Here is a 25,269-nt window from a genome sequence, read left to right as displayed (position 1 = left end):
ATTATTTATTCAAATTAACACATTTGAGAAAGGAGATGTTCTATCTTGTCAATTTCTAATTTGAGTCTGGTGCAACAAAACTATTAGCATGCGCAAATGTTATTGAAAATGATGCAGAGATGCCGCAAAAGTTAAACTAGCAAAAATGGCTCAATATACATGCCAAAACAAAATATTTCCAGACATTCAATATTTAATTCTTAAAATAATGCATTTCAGTTTACTAACTAATTTAATTATTTGGAATAGTGGTAAAATATGGTCATTAAAATATTATAAGAATCTTAAATTTACATAAATGCATGCCAGTATATTAATATTTTCTTCAAAACTTTCTATCGTGCTTTTTAGATGAGAAAGGATTACATCAAACTATAATTTTACCTGTGTGTCATAAAAATGATCAACTCCCCTGAACATTGAGAGAGAAAGGTAAATTAAGCAATTTTAAAAGTAAATAATTGTGGAAATAGTTGAACTTAGCACCGTAAATATAGGAGTCGGAGGAAAAATTACAACTCAAGAACTTTCATTGTTTTTGGAAAGTATTTAAAGAATGGTTAAAATTAAGGATAATTTTGAGAAAAGAAAATTCACCAAGTTCTTGCAAGTAAAATGAATTGGCAAATTAAGGAAATTAGGGGAAAATAAAATTTGTCAACTGTAAATAAAATGGATTGTTAAATTAAGGGAGAGAGAAGAAAATTCACCAAGTTCTTGTAAGTAAAATGGAATTTGAAGACCTAAAAGATCAAGGTGCATGTGGAAATATATTATTTCCTGAGATTAGGTATTAGCACTCCAAGTGCCTAATGCAGTGTCACATTAGGTCGTCCCAGAATTTTGATGTTGATCCGGCATTGTGAGGAGCTGCTTGACAAGTAGTAATACGAAACAAGACGAAGTCAATAATAGGGACAGCTTTGCTATTACCACAAAGTAACTTTTTTCTTGCCTTCTGTAACAAATTTTATTTTCTCAAATGCTTTCTGAATATGCATGATAAAAAAAATCGATGCATGGTGTAGACTAGTGTGATTAAGCAAGAATTTTATCTGCCATGATCAAAAGTAATTAACAGTGCAAATGTTTTTAGTGTTAATTAGTGAATTATCTCAGGTTTTCTTCCTGACAGAACTGTTTCATAAACCTTGATTAAAAGTTTTAAAAATATAAATCTCTTCAGATAGATGCAGTAGGATTTGCACATTCTGATAAATAATACTAGATAACGGTACATACTCGTATTTGGTTGTTTTTAAATATTCTTAAGTTTTATAACATCGATTGATTGATTGAGTTGGTGTTTTAAGTCCACTTTATGCACAGTAAGGCTAATCGGGACTGGACCTACAGTTTAAAGTGGAATCCAAACCACTGTGCAATTTACCTACACCAGATGTCAAACCTGGGACCTCTTCAGAAGTTTTATAACTGAGGACACTGAAATTTCGCGATCGTTTTAAATGCGAAATTACTTTCAAGTGTGCATAATTTTGTTTCGAGTCAAGTGGACATGACCATTTTCTGTTCCAATTTATTCACGAAGTTCTGCGAAATACAAATCAAGATGTGAAATGAAACTAAAAGTGTCGAAGTTCACGAAATAACACTGAAATTCTGTTAATCAAACTAAAAAAAACAAACTGAATTTACCTTCCTTCATAATAAAACATTAGAATGTTATAAATTATAACACGTCGAACTATTGTGAATATACAAGGTTTCTCTTGGGGACACAGTGGTTGCATTCACACTTTAAATTGTGGTTTTAGCCTATCTGTACATAAGGCAGACTTTCAAGAGACAAATTTTACAAGTCTGCTTGACACGGAGGATTGTAGCGAGTATCAGTTGATAACACCATATCAACAGTGGTAGATGCTGCCATCTGTTATTTCTACTTATCAGAATATGCAACTCCTAGTTCAGATATCCCGCAAACATTTTTGTGAAGTTCTTTCACAAATTTAAGAAATATAATTTTATATAAAAAATATATTTTATTTTTGGTTGCAAAAAATACTCCATATTAAAAATGTGAAAGCACTAATAGAATAAGTAAAAAAGAATTGCTCATAGAACTACCTCTACATGCCACCTACTTGCACTACCTGGATGGTGCTCCCCTTCGGCCCTTGCTCCCTCCACTCCTCCTCTGCCTATGCTTCAACTCGGGAGAAGCCTCCGTGGACTCTGTACTAGAATCTAGGTCAAATCCAGATTCTAGGATAAGAAAATTTATAATTACTTGATGACTGAGTTGATATACTTATTTCTTATGTACATTATATTCATTCTCTTATATACGAGGTGCATTCAAGTTCTAAGGTCTCCTATTTTTTTCTTCATTACTAGAAGCAGTTATAGACGTGAAAGTTGTTTGAGAAGAAGCATCCATTCTTGAAGGTTGATGAGGCCAGATGACAGCACGAAACGGCCCATAGGAAGCTAGTGGCGCTATCTAACGACGGACATGTTTTTGATACTGGAAATGACATCACTTACATCGAAAGAACAGTGTGTTATTATCCATTTTCTTCACCTGCATCGAGTAACACCCATCGATATTCATCTTAAATTGATAGAGACATGTTGTGGTGGTGTCATGGACGTGAGCAATGTGCGTTACTGGGTCTGATAGTTCAAGGAATGTCGAACGTCGTACAAAAACAAACCAAAGGAGCCTCGCCCACGAACCAGATGCCAGTTACTCCATTGCTGAGAAAATGGATGTTTATACTCACGCAATGCTATCCTAAGGTGACCACAATGATTGGTACAAGCTATGGAACGGATTTGAGGACAAAGTTGCTTCCAGCATTGTGAAAGAAACGGCCGTAAATGGCTGAAGCTGTGTTCTTTCATCAGAACAACGCACCTCCTCATTGGGTGGCCATTGTTCAGCTGCTCTTCATGGAAAACAAATTTGAAGTGAATCACATGTTCCGTGTATTAATTTTGTTCAAATGAAAAGTTGTATGGCTTAATTGTAACCCTATGGAAATAATAAATAATAATAATAATAATAACCTAGTGATTTTTGGCTTTTCCCAACGCTGAAGGACTTTCTCTGGGGCCGCAGATTTTCCTCTCATGATGTTATTGCATCGTCACTTTTCCAGTGGCGCAAGGAGACCCCTAAAGAAGCGTTCGCGGCAGCCATGCAATCATGGCGTCGACGTTGCAACAAGTGTGTATATCTAGAGGGAGACTATGTTGAGAAGTGAATGAAGTTTCATCTCTGTTGTGTAAGTTGTTTATGAAAGAAAAAATAGGAGATCTTAGAATTTGAATGCACCTCGCATGTACATATCGCTTGTATTGTTAAATTGCAGTTTACGGTTCTTACAAGCACATAAATTAAATTTTTGCTGTCATGATTGATTTGTTGTTTTAAGTCCACTTTATGCACAGTAAAGCTAATTGGGACTGGACCTACAGTTTAAAGTGAGATCCGAACCACTTGTGCCTCCACCGAGTATAGAACCCGGGACCCCTTGATTACATGGCAAAGACATTTTTGCTGTCATGTTTCAGGATTGATTGATTTGCTTTATTTTACTTCGTGATTTGTGCATCTTTTGGGCTTATTTGCGAAGATGAGTGATGATGTTATGAGAATGATGAATTAACACTCGCAAACATTCATGCCCAGGTCGGGATTTGAATCTGGAACCCCTGGTGTCATAGCACGCTGTGCTAACCACTCTGCCACATTATGTTTCAGCAGAACACACACACACTGATGAAGGGAGACTATTTCCTGACTAGACTATCCATTGCTTCATTTTTTGTGCTTGAAACATTCTGTAATCTAAAATGAGGAAGAATTGTAATGTGATAGGTTAGTAGCTGACTTTCGAGGCAGTGATAACTTCTTTGATTTGGTTTCTTTTACTTTGCTTTTCTGCCACTTTTGGCTAATCATGAACATGAGGTTGAGTGATGATATGATTGAATTAATGAAGGGGCACAAACACCGGGATTTGAATCTGGGACCCCTGGTGTTGTAGTGTGCTGTGCTAACCACTCGGCTACGGAGGCCAGCTGATGATGTGGTTAGCACAGCACTCTATGATGCCAGGGATCCTGGGTTCGAATCCCAGTCCGATAATGGGTGTTCTTTGCGAGCATCCCTTCATCAATTTCATTATGTTGTCACTCATCCTCATTGACGCAATTCCCCAGAAGTAGTAGAAAAGCGATGCTAAATATCAAATCAAATTAACTTGGATAGTTCGGTGTAGCAAGTATCAATATGAAATTTATGAAAATAGTAAAAGACAGTGAAGTAGTGACTAAAGATAATGATAATAGTTACAAAATTTACATTAATGCTTTAAACTGCATGAAGTAGAAAATTTGAAAATAAGCATACATGCCTGTAACAGCTCATCATTGAAAGTATTGAACAAAAATAGTACAGTTTAGGGTACCATATACTGTAAAAAAAGATTTTCATTAGCAATTACTGCATTCAAACAAGTGTTCTTGAGTTACCAGCCAGGATAAGTCAGTGTTTACTTCCTAGTAAATGCCAACATAATCTAGCTGGTAACCCGAGAACACCTGTTTGAATAACATTGCAAGGATATTGCAATTCCTATTCTTGAATCAGTTCTGATAAGACTGTGGTGTCTGAAATCGTCAGCTAACCTTTTACTCCAATGTTAGAAATTCTTTCAAAATCTGTTTTTTCATGCTAGACAGGGATACTTGTATTATTTTTAATATGAAAAAGTTCTGTATTTTGGGAAAATTGCACCAGAATGAAATACCATAAGAGCAGGCATATGCCCAAACTATACTGTCTTTAAATGCATCAATTGACTGATTACACGCTATGTAGAATCCACAAATCTACAGCTTCCATCATGGCAACACACATTCCACGGAATTCATTATTATGGTTTCAGCAGTGAAAGACTTACATTAGTTTTACACCAGAATGTGTACCAGTCAAGAGAAAGTCAAGACATTATGCTTGTGGTCAAGAATTTTTGCTATCTTTTACAGTATAGTGAATTTACATTGTTATATTATAGATAGGGGATGGACAAAAATATGGAAACACCACGACATCGTAACAGGTGATATAGACACAATTTTTCCACTTGAAATCGGACTGGTGCGGCATTCTTTTGTTTTGTGCCATGAGATAGGACTCTGTCGGACTGGTAGGAGTGGACAGTTGCACTGTAGATTGCGTGCAGTGCAGTTGATACTGAATCATGTCAGAACTGACAGTGTTTCAAAGATGGCAAATTGTTGGTGTCCGCCTTGCAGGGGCCTGTTACCAAAGTAGCCATGTTGTTTGGTGTATCGAGAGGGGGACTATCGAAGATCAATGATGACATAATAGTGTGTACGGAAAGACATCATCAGATAAACACCTGCATGGACGAAAATGTACACTCCGTGACAGAGACAGATGGACACAGAAGGATTGTGACCATATTTTGCATGAAGAATGGTGCAAGATCCCATTATCCACCATTCAGGACTTGCATTTGTCCATTCCTCATAGACTGCAGGCCGTTTTGGAAGCTAAATGCGGTCCTGGACCTTATTAGCTACAGCATTCAGACTTTTCTTCGCAGATGTTTCCATATTTTTGTCCATCCCCTGTACCTGTACTGGGATTTGAAAAAAATTGAATATTTGGAAATCTAAAATTGTATTGAGTTGTTAAAATTTATTCACTTTGTTTCTTAAGAATTACATTCTTGTATGCGTGAAGTTTTGTAAAAATATTAAATAAAGTAATGTGACCATTCCCCATCGAGGATGAAGTCTGGAGCATTATTTTTCACATGCATTATTAATAATTAAAGCAACTCTAAATCTCTTGTTAAAGTACAGCTTCACTTTTATCTTAACCGGTCTTGTGATAGGGGCTTTTCTAAATTTCCAACTCTACTTAAGTAGGGGAGGGGGGGTTAAATAAATGTTAAGAAAAAGGAAGGAAAAGTCAAGATTTTTAGATTTATTTTGGTAGACACCCTGTATAATTATTTGACATGCATGAAAGCTATTTTATATCACATGTGATAATATAATAATAATCATACATACACTGGATAAAAACAGTTACCCACCTTGTGCGTTTGGCTTCCCCATTGCACTTCGGTGCTTTACAGGAAGTTTATACTGAGGCACTAGCTTGCTTTCCGCACTTCCACCACTGGTATCAGAATCAGATCGTTGACCTCCCATGGGGCAACTCCTTGGTCGCCCAAACGTCACTTCTTGGTGCGACGAGGGTGCTCGGCTGCCACTTGGTGCAGCTACAGGCAAGGTTTGTTGGCTTGATATACAAGAAATTTCTAAAATTGCAGCAAAATGTTCATGTCAGATCATACAAGGCAGTGTTTGTAAGTAATGGTTACTTTTATCATAAGAAATACTAACAGTAAGTAGCTATTTTTAAAAGTAAATAACTGTAACAGAGTTACACGTTTTGAGTAGAAGTAACATTATGAACAGTTACTTTTACATCTACAGCACAACACTTAAATTGTTAACCAAAAAATTTGGAGAACAGCTAAATTTGGCAACTCGTTTCCAGCTATGTGTCTTCTGTGCATGCTGAGGTGAAAAAATTTTCATGGAATTGGAACAAAACCTGAAGTCATTAAGTGCAATTCATGTTCTTTATTTTCATTTTTTGGAATACAATTAATATATGAAGACTTATATTATGTACCAGAGACATAAATAAGCACAAGTAAGTTTTCATATATTTATTTTATTACAAATAATGATCATTGATTGCGTGCAATTAGTTTTTAATAAAATTTTCTAGAGTTACGGTAAAAGAAACTTACAGTTACATTTCAAGTTACCGTAACTGTAATAGAGTTACTTTTTCAAATGAGTAACTAGAAGTGTAACTTGCTTACTTTTAAAAAATAACTTTCTGAACGCTGATATAAGAAAGGTATAACGTATTTGTACAAAGTTTCTTACAAATTTCGAAAACACAAACAATAAATATACTTTTGATATGTTTTTTTTGTTATATTCTTGTGCATTTTAACACATTAATTTTTCTATTTTTCCAACTTTTTTATTTTGTTATGTTTAGACAAATTTTCATCATTTAGCAAGGATATGAGTTTGCCTTCCCTGCCTTTTTTTCCTTGATGTTTCACTGTGCTTGTCCCATCATTATCTATTTCATGTGTTCATTATTCCTCATGTTGTTACATGATTGTATGGCCACATGGTGTTCCTTGGATAGTTACTTTGCTCAAAAAACTAACTTTGCTACAGTTATAGTTTCTCATTGTGAAAAGTAACCCAGTTACAGTTATTGTTACTTTAGAAAGTAAGTAAGTTCCTTTTACTGTTACTTTATTCAGGATACGCAATAACTTGCAGAACATGTGTGCATGAACTGCGAGCAGGCTGTTTATTTCTTTTTGACTAGTAACCATCTAAAAATTAACACTAATGTTCATCAAATAATAATAAACTTAATATATTTATATGTGACGACAAGGAGTTAAGTATAAGGGTTTATGCAGAATTTTATTGAGAAAGTTACATCAAGCAAAACATTTCCTTAAAGATTACCATGTTATTTCTATTTTTTTTTTATCAAACCATTGAAATGTGCAGAAAAGTAACTGTAAAAGTAACAGAATTATAGTTTCAGTTACTACTATTCCAAAAAGTAATCTTGCAGAGAAAATTCACGTTGTGGTACACAACTTTCTTTTCATCCTCAATGTTTCAATGCCACAAATGTGAATATTCTTCAAGCAAAATTTTGTTAAAACATGCAAACTTCATCCACAAGTTTAAAAGTTGCTTGATTTTGAAATCACACATTGTCACATAGAAGCTTAAGCATACACATAAATTGAATTCCTATTAATGACACACAAATTTCTACCACCACCAGTTTAAAGTGGGATCCGAAGGAATGATATTTTTATTTTCTGCTGAGTGAAGTTCAGCCTAGGGCTGCTCCAGGACAAAGTAGTGTATGGTTGGATTACATATAGACAGCATGAACCCTGCATTAGGCATGTTATTTTCTGTAACATACATAGGCACATGGGGTGTGCATGTTGCCCAACCCTTTAAGTATCTTTTAAGATATAGTGAATTATACTATACTGCACATGCATGCTGAACATTCTTTCTTTGTGTTTCTTCTAAGATCAGCTCAAATTTTGTGCTGCACTTTCTAAGTGACATAATACTATAAAGTTAATATTCGGGCCTCTCTGATGGCGCAGTGATCACCTTGTAATCAAGGGGACCCAGGTTCGATACCTGTTGGAGCCACATAGTGGTTCGGATCTCACTTTAAATTACATCCAGTCACGATTATCCTTTCTGTGCATAAAGTGAACTTAAAACACAAAAGTCGTGGTCACTTACGTATCCTTACCTTCCTCACTTCTGTATAACATCTGAATCTGTTGTGCACTCTGTCTTTCTATGCTTGATATTTTCTTGCATATTTAGTCCCCCAGCATGTGACTGACATTAACTTTCTAATATTACATGGCTTAGAAGTGCAACAGAACAACTCGGAGCTGAACTTAGAACAAAAATAAAGAAAGAAAATTCAGCTAAACAAAAGCACTGCAGTTATAAACACGCTTCCAAAAGTTAAGCACTCGATGGTAAAATCAACAAAAATGGAAAAGTAAAGCTTTCATTAACACAAAATTGCACATGAAGGTAGCAAATGTGTTCATACATCAAAGAAAACTAGAATTGTGTACAGAGATGAAAAAAAAATATTTACTTTTCGTAAGTTATATGATGACATCACATTTGGGTCATGAACATAATGATGTTTAAAGGCAAACAAATCAAACAAAACTTAACAGTAATATGTATGTGAACAAAACAAAACTTACATTAATATGGTATATGACCACCCCGAACCTTCACACACACTTTGTAACAATTTTCCATGCTTTCAATGAGGTGATCAACCATAGGATGTGAGCAATGGCCATTCCTCCATTAGGGCAGTTTCCAACTCTCTGAGACTGGCTGTAGGAGGTAAACGTGCAGAGACAGCATGCCCGAGGTCATCCCAAAGGTTCTCAATGGGATTTAGGTCAGGGGAATACGCTGGCCACTCCATACGAGAAATGCCCGCACTTTCCAGGTTCTCGTCAATGATGTGGGCTCGATGGGGACGGGCATTATCGTCCATAAGTAGGAAATCAGGACCAACTGCTGCAGCGTAGAGTCTCACAATGGGGTCTAGGACTTCATCCCAATACCGTGCAACCGTTACAGAACCACCTTTAAAGATGTGCAGCTCGGTGCGATAACCCATTGAAATCTACACCATGACTCTGCCACCTGAATGCATGATGTTCTTGGCCTGATTGTGTGTGCCTCATTCTCTCCAGACCCTTACACGCTTGTCATCTGATTCCAGGGCAAATCTGGACTTGTCCGTGAACAGGACATTGTACTAAACTGAGACAGTCCAATTGACATGTTGACGACACCACTTTAATCTTGCCCCTCTGGCTTGGACACTTCATATGGAACCTCCGGCGCACAGTACTGGCAGATATTGTCTTACCAAGTGCCGCTGCAAGCATGGATGTAACAGTTGTGGAGGTTGCTCGTCGATTCCGCTTGGCTACTATAGCAATATATCGATCATCAGAGGTTGCGGTAACCCTTGGACGACCAGGCACAGTTCTCCGGACAACTGTTTGACTTGTTCAGAATTATTTCCATAATCGAGAAATTACCGAATGATCAACGCCAAAGAAAATAGCGACATCTTTGAATGACTGTCTTGCTTCAATATGTCCGACTGCATGCCAGCTCTCACTATCTGTCATTTGTCTTCTTTCAGCCATAGAAACACACACAGTATCAAAAATAATCCTACAAAAGTTATAAACACTTCGTATCAGCTTTTAAATGCACCTCAAACCCTTCAGAATGCTGGCATCTTCAACGAAAGTGTGATGATTCTTGCACGAAATTCTCGCTTTTATGCTATTTCAAGAGCACAGATTAAGCACCTAGGTACACTCTCTACTTACAAAAAGGAAGCTACACATAAAAACTGACATCTACATCCACAGCGATTTTCAGCCACTCAAATTCACATATGCTTTCGAAAATTTGCATTGCTTGCTTAACTTTTGGAAGACAGTGTATATACTAAATAGAAGCACACAACGACTATGTACCTCCAGAGTATTGACCTCGGACTCCTTGATTGCAACGTGATGACATTGCCACTGTCCTCCGTGGTGGTGCAGTCTGCAGGACGGCATGGGTTCGAGTCCACCTAGGTTCTCGGCCTGTGTATAGGACCGGTGGCAACCCATAATCGTGATGAAATTGGGAAGCTACGAGTTAGTAGCATAACCTCATCACAGATATCTCCTGTAACGTGCTGACCACACATCACCCCATTACTGGTTGAAGATCTCCACACCTCTAGGTAGGATTGTGGGAGGGACACTGGCAGTCGGGAGATAGGCCAAGGCCCTTACGGGCTGTAGAGCCTTATTATTATGACATTGCCACTACACCACAGGTTTATTTTATCATACCCACATTCTTAAATTTATAGAAATTGTTAAAGCAACTAATATATAACTAATAGCAAATATATTTTGCCAATTTGAATCTAAGCCTACAATTGCTCTGCTGCCAAAATAAAATGCCATTGTTAAACGACAAAATTCACATTACCTAAACTCAATCCATCTGGAGGACTTTTAGAGGTTCTAGGCACTTTGTCGTCTCCACTCCTTGATATGTTTGATTTTCTTCTAATTTTTGAGTAGTCTTTATTGGATTTGCTTCCATAGCCTGAAGATAATTGACGTGGCTGCCCAGCATAGCACTCCTGTTGGCTAAATGTTTGAAATTGCATTGAATAATCCATTGTGTGAACATTAGTGGCTGTGCCGGGCAGGCTGAATGTTGCGTAAGGACATATTTCATAGTCTTGTCCTGAAATAATAATTTAGTAAAATTTTCTCAGTTTCAATGTTTACGGTTACATGTAAAATTGCTTGTTTTGTCTTCCAATGTTAATAATCATGTCAGAATAGTATTTTGAAAAATTTCATAGATTTTTACCTCTCAAAAGGCCTTCAAATGGACATGTTGTACATCCAAAATCTATAAAATTATTAACTTATCAGTAATCTTAAACCTAAGGACATGCACTACAGTGAAGTAGTGTTTAAAGTCTGGAAACATTTGTAGTGTTGCAAATCTGTGAAAAATGGTACAATAGAAACTTTCTTATCTTGAGGCTTCTTGAAAATAAATATTTGCTGTGAAAAATACATACATTAACTTGTATTTTATGCTTTTTTCATTTTTCTTATTTCAAGAATTCCTTGCCCAATGACAAACAGCTTTTGTGATTTGCAGAGGCATCTCGTGAACGCATACGGTGCATGCTGCGCATGCGTCAATTGTGGGAAAAAGGACAGCTTGCTCTGTGACGGCATTGATGAGCATTTCTTCATTCTATTTTCTTCATATAGGAGAAGTATTTATTTTACACGAGAGTGCTGAACTAAGCTTATATTACATTTCTTGGATCTGAAGTGATGCATGCATCAATTGTGGGAAAAGAATTATTATTTTCTTTCAATTCAAATCCAAGAAATGTAATATAAGCTTAGTTGAGCGCACTTGTGTAAAATAAATTTTTCTCCTATATGAAGAAATTAGAATGTAGAAATGTTCATTAATGTCGTCGCAAAGCAAGCTGTCCTTTTTCCCACAATTGACGCATGTGCAGCATGCACCGAATGCGTTCACGAGACACCTCTGGTGATTTGAGAAAATGGTGGATGTAAAGTGTTAATGAACAAATGTGCAATAAGCAAACTTCAATGAAATAAAAAAATGTGTTACAGATTTGCAGGAGTTCACACTACAAATCTGATAAATCAAGATTGATGATAATCTGAATAAATTTCTCATGTATGTGTTGATTTTCTAAACATTTTTTTTTTAACATTAATTGCACATATAGCTTTGAATTATGGCAGGAAAACAATATGGTTGTTCTATTCCCAATTTCTTCTTTGCATAACTTAAGAGCTAGTAATGTAATTACACACAAAGGGTAATTTTGTATGCCATGTGTCATCAGCATGTTAAAAATGAAATAAAATCACAACACGTACCTTGTTTTGTCTTTCGAATTTTTTAACAGACTTCAGTCCTTCAGGGATGGGAGAAAAAGAATGAATCATGGAAGGGTTAAAACATGGCCGACCTTTGTGGCTTACTGGTTAGCACAGAATGCTACAAGGTCCCAGGTTCGAATGCTGGCCTGGGCATAAGTGTTCTCTGTGAGAGATGCTATTAAATTAATCATATTACTCATTGTCATTTGCGATTAGCCAAAAGTGGTAGAACAGCAAAATTAAAATATTGTTGAAATAGTTACAAACGATTAAAAGTATAAAAACATATTGGTCTGTTCATTCTGCTGAAACGGAGCCTATTGACTGTTTCAGCAGCATAAACAGGCAATCCATTTTTGTACATGTAGTCTTTTTTAACTATTTAAACCCTCCATGATACATTTCTCTCCCAGCCTTAAGAATGTAACCACTCCACCTTGTAGGTCGGCCATGTTTTATCCCTTCCATGAGTCATTCTTTTCTGCCATTCCTGAAGGACTGAAGTTGGTCCAAAACTTTGGAAATTGAAACAGAGTACGTGTTGTAATTTTATCTCATGTATTGTAAGCCATTACATTTGTATTAAAATTAACATCATTGTTATCTTAATAGCAATATAGTTCCTAATTTGGAAAATTCAGTGTGAAGATCAGTCTGATAAAATATATCCTAATGCATACTTTGTTAAGTTCTCGTTTAACAGTTACAAACAGTTTTGACAAGATAACAGCATACTCAGTATAACAATAAAAGTATACTACAGGTACTGCTACAGTGTGTGCTGGGTGTAGAAATGTTGCCTACAACTGAACTTCTTTTGTGGAGTGGGTGACAGAGTTTGTGTATGCATCTGTACCTGAAGTTGTATCACTTCCTTTCTGACCACTAAGTGAGGAATCACCTTTTCTTGCTGGTGAAGGTGAATACAGCTGTCCAACTTGTTGATCATTTCGTTGATTTTCCAGTTCGGCCAAAGACTTTGCTGAGTATCCCGAATCTCCTTGCTTGTACCCTTGGTAATGCCTGCAACATAAGAAAATGTCACTTCAGTATGCTATTTTTTTTTTTTAATTTAAAAAAGTTGTTCTTGCAAGTAGGGTTGAGATGATACCACTTTGAACCGATATCCACACCTACCAATTTTCATTGATACCAAAACAGATGCTTGAAAATTGTAATAATCAAAAGTTGTTCAAAATATTAATTAATATTAATGTGTACCAAAACAGATGCTTGAAAATTGTAATAATCAAAAGTTGTTCAAAATATTAATTAATATTAATGTGTACCAAAACAGATGATTGAAAATTGTAATAATTAAAAGTTGTTCAAAATATTAATTAATATTAATGTGGAAGTGTCCCGCACCATGGCCGTGCGGTCTAAGCCATCAGGCTCCAGGATGCATGGTAGTTCGAGTCTCCTGGGGGAAGAGTAAAAAACTTTCCTTCTGAGATTTCGGCCTGTGTATGGTTTGATTGATTGATTGATTTGTTGTTTTAATTGATTGATTGATTTGTTGTTTTAAGTCCATTTTATGTACAGGAAGGCTAATCGGGACTGGACCTACAGTTTAAAGTGGGATCCGAATCAAACCCTGGAGGCCTGTGTATGGGACCAGTGGCCACCCACCATCATGAGGAAATTAGGGAGCTGCGCATAAGTAGCGAAACCCAGTCATGAAAACCTACAAGAATGACTGGAGGTTCATGGTCTTGACCACACATCACCCCATAACTGGTTGATGACCTCCCACCTCGGATGAGTGACTAGGATCAGGTGGGAGTGAGGCCAGCAGTCAGTAGGTAGGCCCTGGCCCTCAATGGGCTGTTGCGCCACGGGTTATGTTTATGTTTACTGTGTAAGTATTGCATTCCAAATATAAGTAACAACACATCTGAATTTGGCTTCAAAATATTCAATTATTACATTATATTATTAAAACACTTCTTATGTAATCACGAAATACAGTTTTTCGACATAATATTAGTGCAAAATCAATGGAAACTTCGAATTTTAAATAATTTCCAGGATAATTAGAATCCACAAAGGTGTTGCGTGCCATTTTTGCAGACCACGTGAAACACCAAAATGCCAGAAAATTATTGACCAGCATCCGTAAATAAAATACAACTGATACATTCCCATATCATTGGCATCGATATCAGATCAGACCTACTTACAAGTGTTTTTCACTTTTTTGTCTGATCTATTTCTGGATACTTCATCACCGAATTCCAGGAATTAAAACATTACAATCAAATTTTAAAAAAAAACTGGGGAACATAATGAGAAGTCAGGATCCTGCTATATGTAAAAGTTACACCCCATTTTTTCAATGCTTTAATTCTATGGATACCTTGATGACAAATCTGGAAACAGATCAAAAACTTTCAACAGCAGAATGGAAGAACCATGTGTATTAACAGAAAAAACTTTTTCATATTATTTTAGAAAGTTATTACTAGTGATTACGCAAATATTCAAGAAAGTGCTTCACAGTGTTTACCTTTGATGAAAACTTCATAGGTATTACATTAATTTTGTTTCTGATGTAGCATTTTGCATAAATTCATCATTATTAGTCTTAACTACAGTGGCGAAGCGTGAAATTTTTACGTAGTCATCGCAAGATTTGCCAAACGCCAGGGTCGATCTTTCAACAGAGGTGGAGGGGGCACAATATTTCTCTGCGATAAACGCCAAGGTCACTGCCAATTCAATGTAAAAGCTCATACCACAGACCTTACGACTACAAAAGGCACATAATTCTATCCTATGCGACGAGAATTATTAAATATGATGGAAACTGAAATGCAAGCACCTCAATTGTCACGTTAAAAGGTAAGAAGAACCTTTATAGTTCACCGCCAATTGTTTCGATAATGAAGAGCAGATTCATATCATTCAATGTGTGCTTTTCCTCTTAACAAGTAGAAATAGCAGACATTCGAGTAGTACGCCCAGGATTTTTGAAGAGGAGGGGGGTGTTAAGTGTACTTTTTAGTAGTCATTCCTGAAGTCCTAATTTTGCCATTTTTTCCTGCCTTTTCTTTTTTCTTTTTTTTTTCAAAGAATATTGAGCCTAAGCAGAATTATGATCCTCAGCACCCCTCCTTGAGCATGCCACTGGACACTCGGAAGAATCTTGTTGACTCCAGACAAACCCTGCCGTGGCTGTAAACATTGGGATGGGATAGGATGGGGGCTGAAAAAGGGCCTATTATGACCCCAGACCTTCAAGAGTGGGGGAAAGTACAGGTCGTTGGACCTTGTAGAGTGTCTGCCTGTTCGGAAGCGTTCGGCTGTTCTCGGCACAGGCAGAGACCAAACAGATTCGCATCATTCTGCGATGAGCTGGGCCGACGAACACCATTGCCTTCAATAGGAAACTCTGTGCGAGGGGTAGTACTGGGGCCTCATTTTGATACACTATGATTAGCAAATCTCTTGCATATTTCGAGATGTTTCATGATGTTGCTTGCCTTATTTTGCACAAATATGCAAGTATTCTGTAAAGGTAAAGGTAAAGTGCTCCCCTGTGCATAGCACTACACCATGAAGGCGTATAGGGGGTGTGGGGGTAATGCCACACACTTTCTTGATCCGGTTGTGAGTGGGGGTGATGTGATCAGCATCATGCCCCTGACCGCCTTTACCCCCCAGGGTTTCCCCCAGGTACCCATGTTATTCGACGCTGGGTGGGCGCCGGGGCCGCTTCCATCGTTAGAAAAGTTCCCGGATTTGAACTGGCCGGGGATCGAACCCGGGACCTTTAGCATGGTAGTCAGACACGTTACCGACTGACTTATTATTTTTACTGCTTCTCTAAAATATATAAATTTCAATATTTTTATTATTTTGCTTGGTCATCCCTGCATCTCCCGATGACCGGACACCTCGCCTATGCTTAACTATCATTAGCTTGTAATGGAGTAAATTTTTAGTTTCTAACTCTACACAATTTAGACCTCTACTAATTACTCTCATTCACTGACTTGTGGTTCAACATTTAGAGCAGTCAATTTCGCCTGAAATATTTACAAGAAATGTGGTGAAAAATTACCCAGAACAATAGGTAAGTTGATGGGAGAAATGTATCTTTTTTTGTTCTAGATGCAATGTTGAAAAAAAATATGTATATTAGTAGTTGCAGCCTGTTGCTTCAACTTTCGTATTTTCTTTGAATCTGATCTTAAGGTCCCTTATTCATGGCATAGTATACACCGTGACATTTTTTCGGGCATTTCCAAATAATATACATTTAATGTGCCAAAGGAAATGAAAAATTTAAAAAATGATGAAACATACTGAATATTTTTAAAAAAAATATGTGTGTAATAATTAATTTCTGATAGTCATATTTTTCATTCTGTACTCTGCATTTGTGAGAAGTAAAGTGTTCCTCTGTGCTTTGCACCATGCCATAAAGGCATATAGGGGATGTGAAGTTAGGGCTCCACACTTCTTGATCACAGCCGAAGATGAGGGTGATGTGATCAGCACCATGCCCCTGGCCACCTTTAACCCCAAAGAGTTTCCTCCAGGTACCCACTTTATATGATGCTGTGTGGGTGCCAGAGGCTCTTGAATGAATGGAAAACATCAGGGGATCGAACCCAGGTCTCTCGCATGATAGTAAGATACCCTAACGACTAAGCCATGATGCATCCATTATTATTTTTCATTAAAAAACAACATTATCATAATTAGTTACTTTTTAAAGAAACTATTACTGTAGCAACACTATAGTAAGGATTCATTCTACAGGGGGCTTTTTTTTAAAGTGGGCAAATATGTTAGGTATATACAGGGTGGGCAGAAAGTCCCTTTACACTGAATTTGAATTATGTGGTTATGTACACAGCTGATTCCAATGAATGCGAAACGTTCGCATAGGTTTCTCCATATTTGAAGCATAGCCTTATGCTACTCTGATTGTTTATGTGCAACATCATACCGTGGGTTACATTGTGAAACATTGCAGGGACAGTGTCTTTCAGCTGCTCGTCAGAATATCGGCGTTACTGCACATGTTCTTTCACATGCATGTCAGTTACTGCTGCAATAATTTCTGAGTGCAAACAACAAGAAGAACGTCATGGTCACTGACGAGTGTGCCATTTATTGCAGCTAATGCAATTGGAAAGTCCTTTCTGAACGAAAGAAAATCCTTACTTTTTTTTTTAAGGAAATTGAGAACCATGTGTTTCATGTTATGGTTTGGACAGAGATGACAGGGGAACACTTCTTTGGTCCTTATTTTTTCAATGGCTCTGTTAATAATCAGAACAATTATTTGATAATGATCAATGACTGGTTATTCCACCATTGATGGCAAAGGAATTCGCCAGCACTGTCCGATTTCAACACGACGGCATACCAGTTCATTTCACTTTGATTGTCTGTCCGCATACGCCTGGACGAAACTTTCGCGAATCGCTGGATGAACGTGTGTCAGCAGAATGCCTCACTCCATTGCCCTGGCCTGCAAGAAACTCTCATATAAGCACACCTGACAATGCACTCTGGGGTCTTCGTGAAAGAAGAGGTGCAGAAACGCTGATACTCCGAAAATGAACATATGAAAGATGCTGTCCCTGCAATGCTTCAAAATGTCATTCTGTTGTAGATAAACACTCAGACATAGAATTGCATAAGGTTATGCTACGAACATGGAGGAACCAACATGGACGTTTTGGATTCATTGGAATAAGCTGTATACATAACCACATAATTCAAATTCAGTGTAAAGGGACTTTCTGCACACCTTGTACATTGGTGTGCATGAATTTGTAAACTTCGGAGTGGGTAAACTTCTCACTCAGAGCGAGTGATGGCCATCCTATCCCTTCTCAGTATGGCCCTGTATGGTAGTGAATATTTTAGATTAGCTAGAATATGATTAACAAACCAGTTCCAATTTAATTTAATTGGCATGCATAAATGGCTATGCATTTTTTTATGAATTTACTTTTAACTGCAGGTTACAAGAATAGATGTGTTGGTTTTTCTTCAAAGGGTGTTAAAAAAAAACAATCCAAATAAACCAGAAGCATGCTTCACAAAACAACAAATCACATAAATGTTGAGTAAGTTTCACCAAATATGATAGTACCTACATAAATCATTGAAAATTGCAATAAAAAATGTAAGGGGATAAACGAACTAAATCGGATACACATGCATAGATTTCTTGTGCAAACTTAAATGGATTCACTAAAGAAAATGCTCAAACACTGAATGATTTAACATGGCATGAAAGAGAATGCTCACCCCATGCAGGACCTCAAAGTGCCACTCATCTCCTGAGCGTTGAAGAGGTTAAGTTAAGGGTGGCAGTGGTACTATATTTGGTGAACTTTGCAACAGATTTCCGACCTATTTGTGTGTTACAAGAAAAAAATCCTCATTACATTCTGCTTAAAATAATATGAAGCAAAGCAATAAGTATTTTTAATGAAGCAAAGTAATAATATTAAAAAAAAATGATTATATGAAAATAAATGTAAAATTATTAACTGTTTCTTTGTGGAAAATTATATGATACTTTCAGTTTGGAATTTAGGAATACTCTGGACTTAATAAATATAAGTGTTAGTATAATTTCAGAATTAGATTGCTGTAAATGTTGTCTTGCATAGCTTTGACTTACTATTAGCCAATCCCTGTGGTGGTGGTCAGCACAGTGTGTTATGATGCCAGTGGTCCCAGATTCAAATCCTGGCCTGGGCATGGATGTTCTTTATGACTATCCAATCATCAATTTCATCATATCACTCATCCACAATTAGCCAAAAGTAGGAGAAAAGTGACGTACAATAACCTAATTCAATAAATCAATTATCATATAATAATACTACATTTTAGGCAAAAGCTTTAATAAACAAGATTGTTTTACATGTGTGGTAATAAATTATAAAGATTGTTTTACACGTGTGGTAATAAATTATAATTTTATATCCTAATTAATTATTTAATAAGTATTGTATATGCTGTATCTCTACCATTCTGCTATTGATAAAGATGAATGAATTATGAAACAATCTATTGTAATTGTTCATGAAATGTTATTGATGATAATCTTGTTACTGAGAAAGGATGTAAGCTTTTGTGGTGGCAAATAACGAAGTGATTCTCTCAGGATAAAGTGATCAGGACAGTTCAGCATAGACTTCTAAGCTTTAAAGAGCTAAAGTCACTCTCATCTTCAGGGATTCAAGTGCAGGGATATGAGTTAACATTTTTTTATGTAGAGTGAAACCCTGGTTTTACATTCCCATTCATCCATTATACATTCAATCATCATAGCCCGAACTTAGCAAAATGTTTTAAATTTCCCCCTGATTTTACAAAATACATGATACAAAATGGTATATTCTTAGTATGTTATTACCATTGATATTTTTCATTATTGTTTCTACAATTTAGAAACTTTATTACAGTGAAATCTCGATTTTACGTTTTTCAGGGGACCAAACTGAAAAAACTTAAAATGTGGGAAAACACAAAATCGAGGAAAATTTTATGACATTTTGCTATGTTGGAACCATGAAGATTGAATGTATAATGCGGGAAAATGTCAAATCTGGGAAATTGTAATCGGGGTTCCAGTGTACCTGGAAATATGTATTTCAAATTTTATTATTATATTTCTTCAGTAATAGACTAAATAGAATTTTGATTACATTCAGCCTACACTGAACTGAAACAAGGTATTTGCACATAAAATAAATAATTTGTTAATATGTTTTTTTTATAATAAATAGATCTGGTAACATGCAAGTATGATATTCGTTATGCGATATTGGGTGTAGCTATGAAACAATAGCTCGACAAGTGGTAATAAGTAAACTTTTATTTCATGTGATTTACAGTGCAATAAAAATAAAGTGTATACAGGGTGTCCAAAAAGTCACACAATCAAGATTTTGAACATACGTAACTTTTGTACAAAAAGCGATAGTGACATGAACCTTGCACTGGCTATTAACTTTGTCTATGTGAATGTTTTTTTAAACATTAAACAAGAAAATTATTCTCTACATGAATATTCAGTATGGAGGGGAAATTACTAAGGTGTAAAAAAGTTTTTGTACGAAGTGAAAACCAGCATGAATAAAATACAGCTATGGAGTAGCTTGCAATAATTTTCGATGTGTATCAATGTTCTCAGTGGGTATTTATTGAAATGATGAAAGAACGATAATTTTTTACATATTTTGTGCATTACAGGATGACTTACGAGGTTAATTATGACATATTCACAAAAATGTGTTTCAAAATTACGAGGTGTACTGGCAACATTGGGCTTGTCAGAGTGTAGTGCCAGGTGTGCCAGACAACTAGCTATGTTATTAAATCAATGCCCAGATAAAATAAAATATTTGAAATATATTGTACATAAGACTATTGAGGAAGAGAAAAAGCATTAAAATCTAATGTATTTATTCATTTCTAGGTTTAGTAGCAAATATTTTTCTGCTAAAGTTTATCGAGTTTTATGCATTACAGTGAGGCAAAAAGTTGGCCAAAATCATTCATTTTTCTATTTTCTCATTTTATTTTTGTAGCATCCAATAGTAGCAGAAAATGCAACAATCTATTGAGTTTCTGTTTTAAGTCCACTTTATGCACAGTAAGGCTAATCGGGACTGGACCTACAGTTTAAAGTGGGATCCGAACCACTTGTGCCTCCACCGGGTATTGAACCCGGGACCCCTTGATTTCAAGACAAAGATGCTACCACTGCGCCATGGGAGAGGCCCTTGCAACAATCTAGAAGTGCATCTAGCAGCAAATGTTGAAAGCCAACCAAGCAGTAACACATGACATGTTCTCAAGTGGACAGAGGCAGTGAACAGTGAGATTAATAGGACCCATACATAAATAGTTTTGCAGACAAGTACTTACTCAATCCCGGTGTTATAATTCACAGATGCCATTATACCACCAGTGGTGGCAATATGTTTGTCCCCCCCTTTTTTTTTGCAGAACTGAACTAGCACCTCTTTGTAAGTGGAGTTCCATAACATTTCCTGGTCATTTCTAATATGTAACGTGCCACACTGCCTGATTTTGCACATAAAACATGCAGAAAGAAGTTATCAATCGGAACAACACCATTAACATTAAGTACGAAAATCAAATAAATTAAATAATTATAATAGTAAAAATATGGTTACAATTTTTAAATGCAATTATTTGATTACTGTAAAAATAGTGAGGTAGAAATCTAAAAAAAGATCGTGCTGGTGTTTTTCATATTTTGAAATGAAACGGCACAGTTTCGTCATTTGAAGAATTCATATCTTTTAAATATACAAAATTACTACTGATTAGATGAAAGGCTCCTTAATGGGTATAGTTCAAAACAAACCAATTTAGGGCCCCACACACTGCAGAGTCTATGTGACACTGTGGTCATTGTGTACTAGTTCTATTATAAACTATAATGAAAAAATTAAATTTAAATTATACAAGGTGATTCAAAATTATTGCAGGGTTTCTGTGGCCTATAATTTTAAAGTTGGAAGCTAAAAAATAAAGCTATTCACATAATATGGAATGAATGAATAGTTTATTTGACTTGGCGTTTCTGTCACTTTTGGCTAATTGCAAAGATGAAGATGAAATAGATGAAGGGACAATCACAAACACATGTGTAAAGCACGCAACAGAAGTCCCATATAGGATTATACTGGCCATGGGTCCAGACACCAGATCCTTGTTAGTCTGCAAAATGCAGTCCAGAGTATACTACATGGAAGGGAGGTTGACATATGGGTTTCTTCGCAAAGGGCCACCCCTTGCATCCCAAAATATAAAAGGATACCACAAGAAAAGTTTTACGTTCTTCACGGTACTAAGATTCCAAAACCTAAGATGTTGGAGAACGTAAAATATGAGAACATAAAATTGGGATTACACTACATTTGGCAACACTGTACTCTCCACGTGGCAGTTTATAACATCATATTTTAAAATGGTGACTTTTCAAGAGAAAGCAATGTGCATTCTTTCGTTTACTCAAATAAAGTTCATTATCATGATCTCGTTACAGAACTTAGTACAAAACAAACATTTAATACTGCAAATGTTGAAAAACATGTGCGAAACTGATTATTGCTTGGATACCTTTGCACCAGAAAATTATGCAGTGTTTATTTTAAAGTTTATAAAACTTTTTGAGTCACCATATTCGGTGAGCCGTCCCAGCTTGAAAATTATAGACCTCCGGAACCATGACAATAATTTCAATCATCTTGTAGTATTCATACAGTAGTTTCTATGAGAAAAGGATGAATTTTCAGAACCTTTGTAAGAATGTACAATCGTGGACAGTAGTAATGATTCTGTTGAAAGTCAGCAGTATTGTTACAACGTAGAAGTGCCCATGACTGCATGAGGTGCCATTTTATAACACTGGCAAAATTTTTACAGAGAACATCATGTTGAACAACTTTTCTTGGTAACCCCCCCCCCCCTTTTTGAATTGTTGCTTTATATTTTGAATATTTGAAATGTACTGGTAGTTATAGTTTCCACTCATGTTCTTTTGAGGTTTATCTTTATTACGCAATATTCAAAATTTGATTTTTTTTTAGTGTCTTTTTTTCACAATGCACAATTCTCGTATGCTAGATGTAAATTTCCCTACAAATATGAACATAAGCAAAATAGCACTCTGACCTTAACACTTAATTTTTTGTGTAAAATATTGTCAGTGCGAAATATTTTTTTCATGTATTAGTCACAGAATCCCCTAATCAAAAAATCAATGAAATAATTATCATAATAATAAAGCAGTAATCTATAACTTACCTTCTTCTTATAAGAATACATACACATATGGAAAGGGCTGCTGTGCAAATTACTCCTGATATGATAGGAATTATCACAGTTAAATCTGAATAAAATGGACCTTGATAATCTGATCTGTCCAAAACTAACTCTGGCAAAATTGAATCTGGAATAAGGAAGTACAAATACACATATACTTGGCAATCACTATTAAAGTACATAAATTATAATATATAATATGTTCTTAGTTTGGAAGACCATTCTATACACAGAGGCTAATTGGCAGTATACTGGGTGTTTCGTTAGTAATTGAGGGGTTACAAAAATTTATTGAAAGTAAACTACATTAATGAAACCAGTCCAGAACGATCGAGGAACGCAAACAGTTTCTGCGTGTATGTTTTTTTCAGCTGAGAGTTCATATCCCTAGGCGACACTCAAATCACCATCATCACTCACAGTGTTTTGTGCGACACTCAAATCACCCACATGACTCACAGTGTTTTGTGCAACACTCAAATCACCCACATCACTCAGTGTTTTGTGCTATGTTTTGGTCCCCAAAATGTGGCTGCGGTGGCTCAGTTGGTAACGTGTCTGACCACCATGCTAAAGGTCCCGGGTTCGATCCCCGGCCGGTTCAAATCTGGAAACTTTTCTAACGGTGGAAGCGGCCCTGGTGCCCACCCAGCGTGAAATAACATGAGTACCTGGGGGAAACCCTGGGGGGTAAAGGCAGTCAGGGGCGTGATGCTCATCACATCACCCCCACTCACGACAGGATCAAGAAAGTGTGGGGCGTTACCCCCACACCCCCTATACGCCTTCATGGCATGGTGCTATGCACAGGGGAACACTTTACCTTTACCTTTTTTTTGGTCCCCAAAATCACCGGACCTTACACTGTGCAACTTTTTTTGTGGGGTTTCATCCCAGACATGATATTCGTCTCACCAATGTCACATGATATAGCAGCCCTAGGGGAGTGTATCATCACAGCAATAGACACTATTGACAGGTCCATGTTCATGCGAGTGTGGTAAGAAGTAGATGTGTACCGTGTCACCCATGGTGCACAAATTGAACATTTATAGGTGTACAAAAAACTGTGAGTTCCTTGTTCGTTCTGGACTGGTTTCATTAACGTGAGTTCAGTACTTTATTTGCAATACATTTTTTGTAACCCCTCAATTATTTATGAAACACCCAGTATTCTTAAAATTCATTGTTAACACAGTGTGAAACTGCATTGGAAATTAGGGCAAACATCAGTTAGCGGAAAAAACTCATATAAACATGACAGACATGTTTCTTAATGGAGTTAGGTCCGACCTCCATGGCAGAATGGTTAACACAATGTGCTACAGTGCCAGTGGTCCCAGGTTTGAATCCAAGCCTGGGCACGGGTGTTTTTAGTCAGCGTCCTTTCAATATCATCACCATTCATCCTCATCATCACAATTAGCCAAAATAGCAGAAAAGCAATGCTAAATAATAAATAATTCAAAAGAAAAAGCCAGCTTCTGTGGCAGAATGATTAGCACACCATACTACGATGCCACACATTCAGAGTTTGAATCCTGGCCTGGACAAGAATGTTTTTTGTGGGTCCATTCATCATATCATGGCTCATCATCATCTTTGTGATTAACAAAAGTGGCAGAAATGCAAAGTAAAATAAACCAAATCAATCAAAAAGAAAAAAATATTATTGTTGTTAGGAATCTGAAATTGAAATATGTGAAATGCATGAGGATATATCTAAAAAAAAAAGTTATAATATAATTTGCAATTGTGTAAATAATAATTATACAATGACAAATCAAATAGGATTTACTAACAATGTAAGGGTTTGGCCAATTTTTCTCACTCTTAAAGATGCATAAAATTTATTTTGATTACACAACCACAATTTTCTACTCGTATTTATAAAATTATATGCACAATCAAGAAATTTTTAATAGAAGCTTCCTCTACTAAAAACTGTTAATAAGAAAATACATCAAATGAATTGAATTTTCCACACCTTGCAGGCAGTGGCATATACTGGGTTAAGAACCTGGGCTATCGCACCATATCATAGTGTTCGAATGGACAAAAATTTGCTGGTGGGGGTGTTTTTGTTTTTTTAACTCATTGGGGGTGGTGGGTTGAAGTGATATGACTCTGTGATTACAAATATATACCTCATAAATAAAACATGGAAATGTACACTGTCAGTAAGGAAAGGATTTCAAGAATTTCATTCTTATTTGCATAAATGAGAGGCCCATATTGTGAAATATTATGTAGGCCT

At 36.3% G+C, this 25,269-nt stretch overlaps 1 protein-coding gene and 1 non-coding gene across 2 annotated transcripts in view; both read right to left on the bottom strand.

Moving 5' to 3' along the window:
- LOC145989730 (cell adhesion molecule Dscam1-like) overlaps window positions 1-25,269 on the bottom strand; it is a 505,150-nt gene that overhangs the window by 4,963 nt on the left and 474,918 nt on the right. Inside the window, exons 23-27 of the mRNA XM_083125004.1 lie at window positions 22,995-23,139; window positions 13,027-13,193; window positions 10,708-10,971; window positions 6,102-6,329; window positions 2,115-2,226 (exon numbers count right to left, since the gene is read on the bottom strand). Of these exons, the coding sequence (XP_082981130.1) occupies window positions 2,115-2,226; window positions 6,102-6,329; window positions 10,708-10,971; window positions 13,027-13,193; window positions 22,995-23,139 (916 nt within the window). The remainder of the gene's footprint in view (window positions 1-2,114; window positions 2,227-6,101; window positions 6,330-10,707; window positions 10,972-13,026; window positions 13,194-22,994; window positions 23,140-25,269) is intronic.
- TRNAS-UGA (transfer RNA serine (anticodon UGA)) lies at window positions 20,862-20,936 on the bottom strand. Its single transcript has one exon. It is a non-coding gene; the product is annotated as a tRNA-Ser (tRNA).

The sequence above is a fragment of the Lepisma saccharinum genome, chromosome 7, assembly GCF_977018435.1.
Source record: "Lepisma saccharinum chromosome 7, izLepSacc3.1, whole genome shotgun sequence".
Taxonomy (NCBI): Eukaryota; Metazoa; Arthropoda; class Insecta; order Zygentoma; family Lepismatidae; genus Lepisma; species Lepisma saccharinum.
The sequence above is the reverse complement of the archived record's forward strand: the minus strand, read 5'-3'. Positions and strand labels throughout refer to the sequence as shown.